General features: G+C 30.6%; 3 protein-coding genes across 4 annotated transcripts; 1 reads left to right on the forward strand and 2 right to left on the reverse strand.

Annotated features, from left to right (window-relative positions):
• Positions 1-52: 52 nt before the first annotated feature.
• On the forward strand, positions 53-1424 carry LOAG_07585 (hypothetical protein; the record flags this gene model as incomplete). The annotated part of the gene is made up of 3 exons (XM_003143118.1): positions 53-137; positions 248-420; positions 1296-1424. Exons 1-3 carry the CDS (start codon positions 113-115, stop codon positions 1422-1424), a joined length of 327 nt encoding a protein of 108 aa, XP_003143166.1. The 5' UTR covers positions 53-112.
• A 2462-nt stretch (positions 1425-3886) lies between these two features.
• LOAG_07587 lies at positions 3887-6857 on the reverse strand (the record flags this gene model as incomplete). 2 transcript variants are annotated; one of them, XM_003143119.2, is made up of 8 exons in its annotated part: positions 3887-4563; positions 5109-5231; positions 5579-5733; positions 5825-5944; positions 6017-6104; positions 6250-6354; positions 6666-6736; positions 6814-6835. In XM_003143119.2, the coding sequence occupies 8 exons, from the start codon at positions 6833-6835 to the stop codon at positions 4207-4209; spliced, it is 1041 nt and encodes a 346-aa protein (XP_003143167.1). In that variant the 3' UTR covers positions 3887-4206. The 2 variants fall into 2 exon arrangements, with proteins under 2 accessions (XP_003143167.1, XP_020305996.1); XM_020447485.1 differs by lacking the exon at positions 3887-4563 and adding an exon at positions 4875-5001 and having other exon boundaries at positions 6814-6857.
• Positions 6858-8522: 1665 nt separating this feature from the next.
• Positions 8523-11914, reverse strand: LOAG_07588 (hypothetical protein). Its single transcript, XM_003143120.2, has 7 exons — positions 11613-11914; positions 11247-11329; positions 10952-11073; positions 10281-10409; positions 9834-10009; positions 9333-9575; positions 8523-8880 (listed from the first exon to the last, which is right to left on the reverse strand). The coding sequence occupies exons 1-7, from the start codon at positions 11888-11890 to the stop codon at positions 8820-8822; spliced, it is 1092 nt and encodes a 363-aa protein (XP_003143168.1). The 5' UTR covers positions 11891-11914; the 3' UTR covers positions 8523-8819.
• Positions 11915-14497: the final 2583 nt, after the last annotated feature.

Below are 14497 nucleotides of genomic sequence, written 5' to 3' on the forward strand. Positions count from 1 at the left end.
TTTAGGTTAAACGATGAAATTAATTAATGAAATGATTAGTTAAACGATGAAATTAATTAATGAAACGATTAGTTAAGCGATGAAATTAATTAATGAAATGATTAGTTAAACGATGAAATTAATTAATGAAACGATTAGTTAAGCGATGAAATTAATTAATGAAATGATTAGTTAAACGATGAAATTAATTAATGAAATGATTTATATTTCTAATTATTGATAAGGTTTAATTTCAGCTACGATATAGATATTAGCAAACAATCACGAAATGAGGAATCAAGCATGACTGCAACTACCTCAAGCTCGAAATCATTAAGTGTAAGCACAAAATCAGCTGATAAATTTCGTGAAGGTGTAAAAACTAATTTCAATCTTGGCGATAACAATGTATTATCTATTTTAAAATCCAAAAATGATCCGGTTTGTTTTCATTTTTGAATTTGTTTTGCTTTTTTTTCTTTTTTTTTATTTTTGATTATTTTTGGCGATAGATAATAGAATGATTCATTCCGGAAAATAAAAATAAAAAATTGGAAGAAACCTGAACAGGTAAGAAGTAAATTGTTTAAGAAAGTTTTCGAAAAACTTTAGTTTTTTGATAAAAATCAATTTTAGCTGGTAATATTTCAGTTTTTCAAAAAAAAAAAAAAGGAAATTGACAAATTTTAAAAATTTATATTTCAATTATGCGAATGTTATTTTCATTGAAGTCCGAATTTTTTCATTTGCAATCTTTAGAAGCTATTTAGAATATAAAATGAAAGTTTTTCAGTGTAATTTATTTGTTAAAATATGATTAGAAATTTAGCTAAATGTAATTTTTTCAAGATCGTATTATACAAAATATTGAAATGTAAAATTAAATTCGAATTTTAAATCATATTAAATATCATTTATCGCCCTAAACTTATTAGACATTTTATTTTCTTTTTGAAACTTATTAGACAAATTTATTAGACATTTCATTTTTTTTGAAATGAAATTTATTCGACGAAATCCTAAACTTATTAGATATTTATATTTAATTTTTTTTTTTGTAAACTAAACTTATTAGACATCTAATTTCTTTTTTTTTTTGGTGACATAGTTAAATTTAAATGTTTAAAATGAATTTTACAATAATCATCCGTCTTATTTGACATCCATTCTTATCATTTCTTTGCATAATTTTCCAATGATCATTTTTTTTTTTTTTTTTTTGATATATTCACAATTCTACTACTCATATTATTGTCTATTTTACATTATGCGTAAAAAAATTTCAACAATATTAAATTTTTTTTTTTACACTTCAGAATTCGGTCATTTATGATTTACAAAATTCAAATGGTTGTAAAATACATTTGGAAAAAATGGACAATCGAGCGATGCTACTATCAGTGGATGATACTGGGAAACGTCTTTATATTAGCTGTAATTTTTAAAAAGAAAAAGGAAGGAAGAAACAGAAAGTATTTTGAATTTTTAAACCCTAATTAACTTTTCTAGCTAATTAACCAAATATTCGACATCCTTTTTTTCGAAGTTATAATATAAATTACAGCTGATAATTCAGAAAGCTTTTCTTTGGAATAAATTTTACGAAATTTAAATGACTCTAATTTTAATAACTTAATTAAATAACTAAAATTAATGTTACTAACTTCAGCTAAACAATTGTAATAAATGTGAACATTAAAACAAAATCTTCCGTTATCAATACATACATTGTGCACCATATTAGTTATGAAAAATTACTAATTAATTTAAAACTGATATTAATAATTTTAATTCAGTTCCAAAAATTTGAACTCTAAAAATTCCAGAAATATGTAATCGAAAAGCATAAATGAATGAAATAGGAAATTAAAAAATGAAATGAATGAATAAAGATATTAGCAGGAAATATTTGTAAAACATTGATTAACCAAAAGTCATTGTTGAACATTCCATTAATTTGTTCCTAAAAAAATTTAAAAATCATCATTGGATATTTGCGCAAACTTTGCCCTCTCATTTATACTATTTTTGCTTTCCTCTAAGTTCAGTAACTTTTTATTATTCATCCATGAGGTTATATTAGCAATCACTTCGAGATATTATTATTGGTTTTTCTTTTTTTTAGGAACAAATTAATTTAATCCGTTTCTTTTTAATTTGAAGCAAGAATATAATATTTGGTTTCATCGATTGGGTAGCCAAGTAGGCGTGCTTATTAACTTGACCAGCACTCATTTATAGCATTCTATTATGGTTGTGACAGTCACAAAAGTCACAAAAGATCAAAAAAAAGTCAAATCCTGAGCAAAACTGTTTTTAAGCCATTAAATATGATCTAATTTCTAATTTAATGAAGAAGATAATTAATCGAAAAGACAATTAAATGCAAGTTAGCAATCTCAAATTGGTTTTTGTTGAAAAGAAAAAAAACGGAATCTTCCGATTAATATAATATTCCTACCATCCTTTTATTAAGTTAATAAGTTCGAGTATAATGAAAGCATAGTGAGACAAAAGTAATGGGATAAAAATTCAATAAGAAATCCTTAAAAGCATCCTCATTCGATAGGAAAAAAAGTATTTGTTAATTAATTATTCGAAATTAAACCAATCTATAAATTTTAAATCTGAAGTCTTTAGTTATAACTCATTTTAAGAAATTTCTTAGATCTTAGATCATCTTACGAATGAATAGATTAAGAAAGTTGCGCTATGCTAACAAGTTAAACTTGTCCAGAAAAGAAAAAAACAACCGGATATAGTAAAAAAAAAAAAAAAAAAACGAATGAAATGATGACCTCACCCCTTCCTCAATCAAACATTCGAACTCATTTCTCTCAATAATTCCATATCCACCTAATTATTTAATTCAAAAATTTCTCACAATTTGTTCATTATTGTCCATCCTATTTATAGAAAACTACAGCAGCCTTTTTCAATACCAAAGCTTTCGACGGTCACTTTTTCTCAAGTAAAGCCACTTGAAATCAACTTCTGATATTTCAAGATTCTTTTTTTTTTTTTTTTGGGAGGAGAGGTCATATATTATCCTTGGATGGTATTAGGTTGTGTATTAGAAAATTAATGAAGAAATCTCTTCATGTTAGTAAAGAACTTTTCAAACTTTGCCAAAAAAACACCCAAAAACAGCAAAGACCCAAACTTTAATTTCTATCATGCATTTGTTTATTTCGATAAGCATATGTGAACCTAAATTATTCCGTGACCAAGTTATAAAAATTTATGGATGAGAATTTCTCTTCCTGTGGAACTAATATAGTATTCACCAACTATCTAAATAACAATAACGAACTTGGGAATCAAACATGTCATTCTTCATAAATTTTATTCATCATCACAACTGGTATACCTGTCATTACCATCATTAGAAAATCTTTTTTCTGTATTCAACTACTGAACAAGCTCCACACTCATCTAATTCATTTACTTCGTTCAAATTCTTTATTCCAATTTTTGGAAACTTTGTTGTTGTGAGTAAATTAATGCACCAAAATAAAATTATTAAACTTATCGCAAGCCAATATTTGCCATCCAATCGATGACTGGTGTTTAAGAAATGTTTCCAACAGTCCATCATATTGCTCAACCAGAACAGTATGAAAGACTGATGTTTTCTGAATTATAGAATAAAAATCGGAAATAATCAGCATTCGAAATGAATCACTTCAAGCTAAAAACCCGAGAAAAATTTTCCACGACTACTGATTAACCTTTTTGCCAACTGTTCAATTCCAGTGACACGGAAGCATTGAAAAACAATAAAGACATAAAAATACAAGGCTCTTTTTTGATGACTAAAGCGGTTGCTCTGATAACTAATTAATAAATCACCAAGAAGCTGACTTTCGAAATGTTACGAAGATTCGTGTTTTGCATTATGAAAACAGTTCGAGTTTGAACAAGATGCACTGAAAAAAGTAGTACCAATAGACATTACAGCGTTATTTACAGAATCAAGTGACGTTCAACCGTTAAAGGGTCAGAGATTTCAAAGATAAGGAAATGATCAATATTAAGACGAAGAATCTTATTTTGCATTACGATTGCACTACAGTATCCTTCGTTTAGGCTTCATTTCTTTATGAACAATTTTTGTTGATAAAGGACTGTTGAAATGTATTCATAGCCCTGGGCTATTAATCAAGCGTGCTAAGTTAATAATCACAGCTAATCGAAAAAAACACATTGTCGAATGAAATAAGCAACCTAAACAAGCTTCGAAATCTTCGTTGCAACTTCTGGAACCATAGTAACATTGACTTGTTTTGCAGTTCCCATTAAGGTATCATTTCTCTTTACCCCAATGTTTCCGTTGACTTCTTTCGATTGCTCTGCTTTCACTTGTTGCTTTTCTGTTTCATTTGGCGCTATTGAACTGTTCACCGCAGGATTAACTTCCAACCGTGCATGTGAATGAGCAATGTTTCGCACTTGCTGATGTAACAGATGAAAATTCTCGGTCTCAAGTCTACTTGGCAAGGATGCATCGAAATAATACTCTTTAAAGCCAACTGCAACTAATGAATGCAACAGCAAAATACTAAGTATTGTTCCAAAAGCGATCTGGAAAAAACTGATTTTCTCTTAAATTCATTTTCAATTAGAGATTGGAAATGAAATTAAGAAACCCTAGATGGGATATGTATATTCATTAATTTACCATTTACCATACCTACAAATGCCTTGGAAATTCAGCCCTTACTCCGCATACGGACAATCATTGGCATCCTATAAATTATCAGGAATTCTAGGAATAGCTGAACTTTCAGTGCATTAATATATTATTTCAACTTGGTACATTTATTTTTTTTGGCATGGAATTGCATGCCGAAAATAGTTTTATCACATGAAACATCCATCTATCTTTAACAATTACTGCTAACCTGTGAGATGGATGCATCATCTTTGTCATTTCGGTACACTGCATTCAAAGAGGTAACTTAATAAGACTCAACCATTGAATAAGATCGGTAAGAAATCGACCTTTAGCTTTTCAGAATCCTAATCACAAGAGACATAAGTTACCGAATAATTACTGCTGACTTTTTCGACAAAGTGACCAGTATTAAGACCAATAAAATTTCTAAAAAAATTTGTGCTGTGCTTACCGCTTTATTGCTATCGTTTTTAATTGCAGGCCATATGCTGCTTACAAGCACTGATCCACTTAGTGCAACTGATAAAAATATAAGAAGCCAACGAAACCACTGTGCTTGTAAAATCCAAAGGATCTGAAAGATATCGACAAGAAAAAATCAAAATATTGTTGATTGAAATTTGAAAAGAATAACAATTGCTACCACACTTTAACTAAATAGTTCATGATAAACGATACTAATGTCGTGGACTAGCAATGGTTTATATGTATCCATAACAACAGGGCTAGAAAAACGATGCCAGAAAATCAGCCAATATTTTTGAAACTGTCAAATATGAAGATGATAAAAAATCTATTTTCGACTTTTTCAAGTGAATTCAAAAGGTGTAAAGCGGCTCAAACAATGTTAAAACAATTCTAATTTCTTCATCACTTCCATCAAAAAATCAAATATCCAAAACGGTACATCTTAATACAAACCGATACAGGAACAAAGATTGATAGGCTATAGCCATAAGCGCAAAGTATATCCAAATATGAATATTGCAAATATGATTTGCGATACCAAAATAAAGAATAAAGGATAAATGGTACCAATACGACGTAGCAGAAAATAACTGTCGAAGCACCAGTAACTACACAAATTGTATGAGAAGTTAAGACAATCAATAAATATAATAGAATGATTTGAATTTCATCTTGGCTATAGATGTCCAAGGTTCTCACCTAATCTGAAGTCACTCCCATATTGGTAGCTTGCAATAGTGCCTGATGTTTCAATATATTTTGCAAGATTACCACAAATAGCTGTGGAAAATACCAAAGTAATGGATATCCAAACGGGTCCTGAAAATTGCTGCATAGCTAAATAAGTAAACGGTAAAATCCACAATTTTCTAAGTATTTCATTTAATATACCCCATAAATCTGGAAGTGGTTGGATATGATCAGTGATAAAATTGGACGTAAATCGTGGCAACATACTATACCAAATTCTTGATAACACCTGAAAAAGAAAATCCAAAAAAATATATAGGTCTAAAAACTAAAAATAAAATGCAACGCTTTCGTAGATAGTTCTGTACAAGATTAGCTCTACCCAAATGACCTTTAAAATTAGGAGGCAAAAATTCAAAACTCGAAACCCAAACCTGATCAGTGTCAACATCAAAATACTGCTGGTAAAATTCGAACGATAAAAAGTTCGTCTTCTCCCTCATATTACTTTGATTACTTATTCGATCAGATGTAAATAGCTGCAAAACTGAGTGGGAAAGCAGGCTTCAAACTATACTTTTACTCATTCTCACACCACTACTAACAGATATACCAAGATGAAATTCTCAGCAAAAACGCTTCCTGACAGCTATAATCCAACAGACTTTATTTGTTTCTTGTAGCTGGCACGCCAACAAGCGCCGAATGACACTATGTTGGAATTCGAAAGAATCAAAGGAATCACTCTCCAATAATAAATCGAAAATCGAGACAGAAACAAAACTGATTTGCAGGCGATAGCATCTTAACAACAGTATTATCACAGCGTTTTGATGCATATATCACTTACATAGGATTGATCTCCAAGCCCATCCGGAGGTCGAGGATCATTATTCGAATTTACGGTACTTGGCCCGAAATCTGCAAAAACACTCTACTCAGTATCATTAACATCGAGAATGGAATAAAAATGAAATAAAAATGAAAAAGAAGCCTACCTTGAAAGCTTAAATTATTCATTCGATCTGCTACGACTGAAATTATAGTTTAACAAAACTCAAACAGTGATGCACAAACAACAAGGAAACGATGAATTTGACGTCAAGGTTAAAATAACTATAAATTTGAATACCAGAAATACGAAAACACAAAAATGCACATAAGAACATCTTCAACATGACCTCAGAACGGTCCTCTGATTCACGATAGATCGGTCTGTTAGTTCAACATCCCATATACGAATGTACACTGTAATCTCAGCCCTGCTAATTCTCCGGTCCTATTCTCCTTTGGATGATAACAAAAATAAGTGAATCTTTCATTAAAACCCTTAATTCTATTGAAATAAACGACGATTTAATATATACGTGAAAAAAAAAAAGAAAAAAGAAAATAATGTAAAATACTCCAATCTATGGATACTTCTCCGAATAAAATGAATGACAAAAATTGGAAGGAAATACTTTTATTCTCTTCAACGGCACAAATGCATTAATTAATAGGAACACAGGCGAAAATATCAATACCGGATAGATCTAAACACAGTAATTGCAGTACTGGTATTTCGAAGAGACATACATTGTTCCCCGGATAGATTTGGATAGACTTTTACCTTAATAACTTTTGCTCCCAGAAATCCTCCCGATATTTCTCATTGTGCTTATCTTTAATGCTCTTTTATTTATTATGTTTAACCTTGAACAAGCCATAGTTATTACTTTGATGATAATCCAATGCTGTGTTTTACGCTCAGGTTAATAGGCAAAAGTGTATATTTCTTCAATGTTATAGCATCGTCAAATCACTGTTTTACTTTTGTCGTATACACATAAGTGTAGTTTCATTCAACGAATATATGAATAACCTTTCCAGGTTTGGGAAATTGGGCAATGTATGTGAACAATTGATTCTGTAAGTTTCAGAAAAGCAAGCAAAACAGACCACACAATTCAGGAATTTCTTTTGCAACATTAGTCGCAAAAACTATAACAATTACGGTTAAGTATGAAAAATATACCCCAAATAATCACACAAAACTCGCATAACAGTATAATAAAAAAAAAAAACAAAGCAAACAGACAAAACACAGTGCCTCGCCTCGATGTATATATGCAGATAGATTTTTAACTGAAATCCAAAAATCTGAATCTCATGTGAAATTTTAAAAGTTTACTTTAAGAAAGGCTCAGTGTTATGTCATATATTAGCGATTCCTAAAAAACTCAATAAAATACAACTCTAAATAGGGAATACATTAAATACTATTGAATTATGGGTTCAAATTTGGAAGTAAACCGTGATTCTTTTTCAAAACTCAAATCTTACACATGTGATATATTTTCACAAGTGCAAAAACAATGAAACTTTGAAATAGCTAACGAAATTCCAAGTGTAAACAAAATTCAATTTGTAATTAAGAACCGAAATTTATCATTCTATCATATAATAAGCTCATTGTCCAGATCAAGTAGTAATCCTAAAATTCAGAATCTGAAAGAATCTTAACTAGACCAACTATATTGGAAAAATAAATAACAAAAGGAACCTCCTTGAGCATCAGATATATATCATTCGATATTGAAAACAATTGCGCAAAACAAATGCCTGTCTTTACTCCGTCCTTGAATTTTTAAATTCCCAGTCTCTAACCCTGTAGAATTCTCATGTTTTTTACTGCCTCTTTCCCTATCATATCAAGGATAGAAAGACAGCAACAGAATACGACAGAGCTTTCAACATAATGCTTTATCCACAATTGTTATCAGAATATCTCAACTCAAAAGTTCCGAAAAAAAGACACAAAAATCACAACTTGAAAGCAGAGGGTTCATTCAGAAAATCTGTCAACTTGATAAAACCCTTAACATAAAGCAAACTGAATACTTAAGGAAGTCAGGAAAAAAAATCAGTTTCCTAGTTTGCACGTGGTTATTTAAATTTAGCTCTTCATAATTCACCATTCTTTTCAATAGCAATAACGAATCCAGCACAAAGTTCATTTCTTTCAACGACGATCTTTATCGCGGTGCGCCGAAGAACTGTGGTATCGACGTGGTGAACTTTCTCTGAGAAAATTTTGGAAAAAATTCCTTGAGTTTACATAAATCTTAAGCTTAGAAAAAACAGATGAAAACATAATCATAAAAAGAAGTTGACACGGCAATTTCGCTTTGAATATAGTACGGTTAAGAACAGAGACCTAAAGGTCTGAATGAGACGAGAAAATCTGACATATTACATAAAACTACTTTACCGAAGCCTCATGTTGCTAATACTTTGTTAATCATCAATTCATTACAGATCTTATTTATAGATGTTTCTTAACTTCCCATAAAAATTACCTTTCCTTAAAAATGTAACTCAAATGTCACTCATTTCCTCATCAGAGGGATTCTTTGAAACATTTTTTAGTACCATCACAACTCGAAAATTATCTAGTTTTCAAAATTAAAAGACCAGTCTTTGATACCTGCACAAAACAAAATAAAGATAATCTTGATCAACATAAAAAACTAACTTGCACTGACTACTGCGTTGGCCGTGACGGCTTCTATCCCGGTCATCTTTGTTACTACGTTCGTCTCTACGCTCGCGATCCCGATCCTTCTCCTTTTCCTTATCACGAGTTGAATCACGATCTTTAGTCCGGTTATCACCTTTTTCCTTCTCACGTTCAACATCTCGGCTGGGACGTTTGCGTTCTTCTTCACTTTCGCTTTCTTCGCAGGAACATTCACCGCCACTGCACGAACAGGAGCAACTGGAATTTACGACAACAAACATTATAGTATATGAATTTTCTTTGATTACTACAAGAAACTGATTCTTAATGCATTAGGATCTATTCCCTGATAATAGATGCACTCGATGGTAACTATACTATGTGACGCTTATTTTTATTTTCAAGAATTGATTCAAACAGAAATATAAAAGGCAGTTTTCAAACCAGTTCATGTTTTCCTAAACTTTGCAGTTCATCCAAACAGTTATCAATCATGGGAAAAATCAGAAGCCTTACTCTGTTGAATATCTTGATTCGCTCCTTACTTGAGTTTCCGTAGCTGATGATGCAAGGGCAGCTTTACGGGCCGCTATTTTCGCCTTTAAATTTTCTACTTCGAATTCATCCGCGCTTAAATCGTACTTATCCAAATCGGCATCATTTTCATCTTCTTCGTCCTCCTCCTCTTCCACCTTTGAGAAAAATAAGGACGTAATTTCGACAGAATCTAGTCTTGTTAATATTACCGTTTAATATTCCAAAGTTCAGGCATCTAGTCCTCAACTGTTAACTAATCTCCACCCCATACTACCATTTGCACAAATTTAACCACGTTAGCATTTAGGGGGGAGACGGGGGGGGGGGGGGAAAGGAAAAAAACTACCGTATTTAACATGGTCTAGTATCCTATCCTAAACAATACTTCTAAAAAAAATAAAAAGCAAACCTCAGCATGTTGCATACCTCTTCATCGTTGTCACCTGACACAGCCTCTTTGCCATCGCTTTCCTTTTCTTCAGTTTTTTCTTTTCCTTCTTCACTTCCCTCTTCGCTGTATTTCACACATTCCTCTGGTCCAGTGATCTTCTGCTCCTAAGATAAAACATGTGGAGGGAAAATTTTTAAACTATGAAAGATACAGGTGTAAACTTTTATTACTCTAAATTATCTCGCCAATCTTTGATGCTCAGGTCCTTAAAATAGTGCAAATGAATGCAAAATAGAGCATATGGATCAAAATTCCTGGGAAAAGTTCGTGACGATAGATTTTGGGCATCCCGGCCTGATCTAGTCCGCGGTCTGATCATATGTGTGCTATTTGATATCTTCTTTTGATAGCTCGTTTGAAGATTCAGTTTAAAGTTTGGTTTTCTTCTTTGAAATTTAGTTTTTTCTGTTATTTTAACGTTTGTTTTTGAATTAAAGATGAATGTTTTTATTGTTTTGATTCAGGATGATTTTTATAGTGTGTTGTCCTTTTTTCACTTTTGTTCTCTTTGTATTTTTTAAGTATTATGTGGAATGGTATTTTGGTTAGTATAATTTTTTTAGGATTTTTAGTACAATTTAAAAATGTATGGTTGCAAATCATCCCACTATGTTTTGATATTTTGAACCATATTTGTAATTGACACCTCTTCTGCTTTATTGTCTAATTTTCGCCGTTTCTTTTTACGACCGAATTCATCGAATTCTTCGTCATCTTCTCGTTCGATATATTCAACATTCTGTCGATCCATATATCCACCACCGTAACCTGAAAAATAACGTACCGTAGGAAAGCATATTTTCACTTTAACTTACGAATCTATCTAATTATTAACGATAAAACACGATTTGCTTAATAATAAATGTACCAGATTTCCTACTTCACTAATTTCCTATTTGTGCTTACTTAAATCATTTATTTAGTTGGTTTACAAAACCTACCAGTTCGTACTTCCAGATCACCCAGTTTTGGTGCATTACATATATTACACGCTGTTCTTCGAGCCCAATTTACATTGCCACATCTAAAATCTACCGATGTATATTTCATGATAAGCACCAATTCTATGGATATGATAAAGGCTAACTAACCTTTAATCTTCATTAATCCAACGAGGCATAACCTATACACATACATAAACAAACTTAACGATTCACAACTTTTCAAATCGATACCATTATGCCTTGTTCATATCACACATCATATGTAATTCAATGTTATTTTTACGCCGATTATGTTCTCAAATATCACCTTCAATTCAAGTAAAATGCTGTGGTCATCTAAAGCAAAAGCACATTAAAACTAACTTAGTGCAAGCCCAATCTTCAGCAGCAAACAATCCTTTTGACTTTTCCGCTGCATCTTTTCCAATTTCACGGCCTACACGGTTCTTGGAACGTGGTTTAGCTTTGCCGCAACGTTCGCACACACTAACACGATCTGCATTGATGTATGCACATTTTGCATCAACGCATGCCCATTCACCGTCACGTAAAGCGCGTCGATGAGTACTTGGTGCAGTGACTACGTTTGAAGCTGTTTGACGCTGCCGCTCTAAGTAACGTGAAGCATCATCTGAACTCATTGCACAAGACACCTTCAACTGAAATGAAACTTTTTTTATGAATGAAAAAATAACATGTGTACCTTAAACATCTAACTCACAAATAATGAGTGTAAATGATTGCAAAATAAGTAGGTATATCAATAATGAGTTGAAATAATTGTAATAAAATGAGTAAACGAATAAATAAGTATAAATGAAAAAAGACAAGCATATACAACAAGTAACAAAATAATAACGATAAAAATGCATTTAAACATGCCAATTGTAAGTGTAAGACAAAAAATTCAATTCAGTAAAAAATTTCAAACTTAAAAAGAAAAATAACTTAAAAAAAGAACCATATCTTTAAGATCAATAATTAAACATTGATAATGTGTAGACCGTGCAACCCGCCTGAACACCCCTCCACAAATGCTACCGTAACTCATGTTACCAGTACGAGAACCAAAACATCACTAATCGCGCTAAAATTTGCTTTTTAAACGTAATATATTTGAAAGAAATATCAATTAACAGCCAATGATATTCATCAATTCACTCAATTTTTTCATAATATCAGATTTATGTTTGTATAGGACGAATGAACGTCAATACATGTACACGTGAGAACGTGAATACGTGAGCATGTGAATGTCCCTGAATTTGAACGACTTGTCAGTGATCGGTTACGTTTAATAAATCCGTTAAAATTTTTGATAGCAAATTAACTGGCGTATTTTATAACTTACATGTAGAATATTTTATCTTCATATTTATAGAAAGAAGCATAAAATTAAATTTGTAAAATATGTTGTAAATTCCTCAAATTGATTCATTCCTTATCAAATGGTAATGCTATTATCCGGAAGGAAATGAAAATAATTTTTAAGAAATATTAATTACTCTTAATAGTTAATGTTAAAATTTAAACATGTATAAACTAACCATTGATTCAATTTCAAAATTCGATTCCAACAAATAATCGATCGTTTAAATTGATTTGATGGAATTATAAACATCTTTTGAAAATTTGTTTTTCAACCGAATTTTCAGACATGTCATACTTTGTTCTTCTGCTTTCTGGACAATATTTGTTGCTGTTTTCTCCAAAAAAGAAAAAAAAGTAAAAATAAGAAAGTAATTCCTCAAAAACCCATATGATAGGAAGAATATTTCACAATGATAAAATTCCATTCAAATTTAGTTACCATTTCATGAAACAATTTTTTTACATTTCCAATTTGCATATTAGATTTACTTAGTTTTGCAATTTACATATTACACTTACTTAAATTTGAATTTATTTTTACGGTTATTTAGTTAAGTCCTGTACAGATATAATTTTCTGGCATGGAATACAGATGTAAGTTATAATTAAAACCAAAATTTCTTATTAAAACAGTAAGAAATTCTGATTTTTTTTCTGATTCTTTTCCTAAATTTATTATTATTAAAACTAAAATTTTTTATATGATAAACAAGCTTATCAAATTTGCATGTTATTTCTGTGTTTTTAATGAGTATTCAAGTAATCCATTCCTTTTCAAATAGTTCATTTTAATTATGTATTCTAATAATTTACCAATGAAACAAATTATAGCAGGGTAAACTATAAAATTCTTTAAAAAAGCTTCTCAATTTTTGATTTAAATTCATGATGAAAACTATTTAAAAATTTTCAATTCCTTTCTTTCTTATAGCTTTCACTAGCAAAAAAAAGACAGAATGTTTTTACAAACATGAATGCGCATGAAATACAATGTTCAATTTAAATTCAAATTTTTATACCGGAGCTATGAAGTGATCAATCATCCAGAAGTGTTATCCGTTATTTTCCGGAATTATTTTTTCATATGACAAAAGTATTCAATTCATTGTTGCCAAAATTCACATCGAAAACGGTAGCATTTTAAGTGAGTGATAAAATCAACAGTTGAAAAAATTTGGAAATAGAAATGTCAAAAAAATTTGCAGCATTGATTTCGTAATGAATGATAAGCGTAAAGAGAAGTTATCGGGAGGTGAAAGTTCACCTAAAGGTAAGCAAACATTATCATTTAATTTTATCTTTTGTTTTCAAATCATTAATTCATGTTTTTTTTTTTGTAATTAAATTAACTCTTCATAGTTTGTATGATATTGTAATAAAACGATGTTTTATTGTTAGGAACTGTATGAAATGGAATGATTAATAGGTGATATTTCGTAAGATACCGAAAATGTGTCAAAGGTCATGAAATTGAGTCAATTTTAGGTGATATTTCGTAAGATACCGAAATGTGTCAAAGGTCATGAAATTGAGTCAATTTTAGGAGTAAATAAATTTTATCTATTTATATCATGATATGTATATGAATATAAGGCATTTACAGTGCATTTACAGATGTTAGGAGATAGGCTGAAGAAGTTTAAATACTTCAACAGATATTTTAACATATACTCTGTTAATTGTCACATTTTCATTCATTAAAGTAAATGTCACAATTTGCCATCCGAAAACTCACTCTTATAACGATCTATATTCAGAAAAGATACCGGATTTGAATGATCCGGTATCTTTATATCATCATTTTACGAGTTACTGATGTGTCCTGTTCCATCATTTTATTTTTTTTCTTCTTTGTAACTTTAACCTTCTTTATTACA

The sequence above is a fragment of the Loa loa genome (assembly GCF_000183805.2).
Source record: "Loa loa unplaced genomic scaffold supercont3.112, whole genome shotgun sequence".
Taxonomy (NCBI): Eukaryota; Metazoa; Nematoda; class Chromadorea; order Rhabditida; family Onchocercidae; genus Loa; species Loa loa.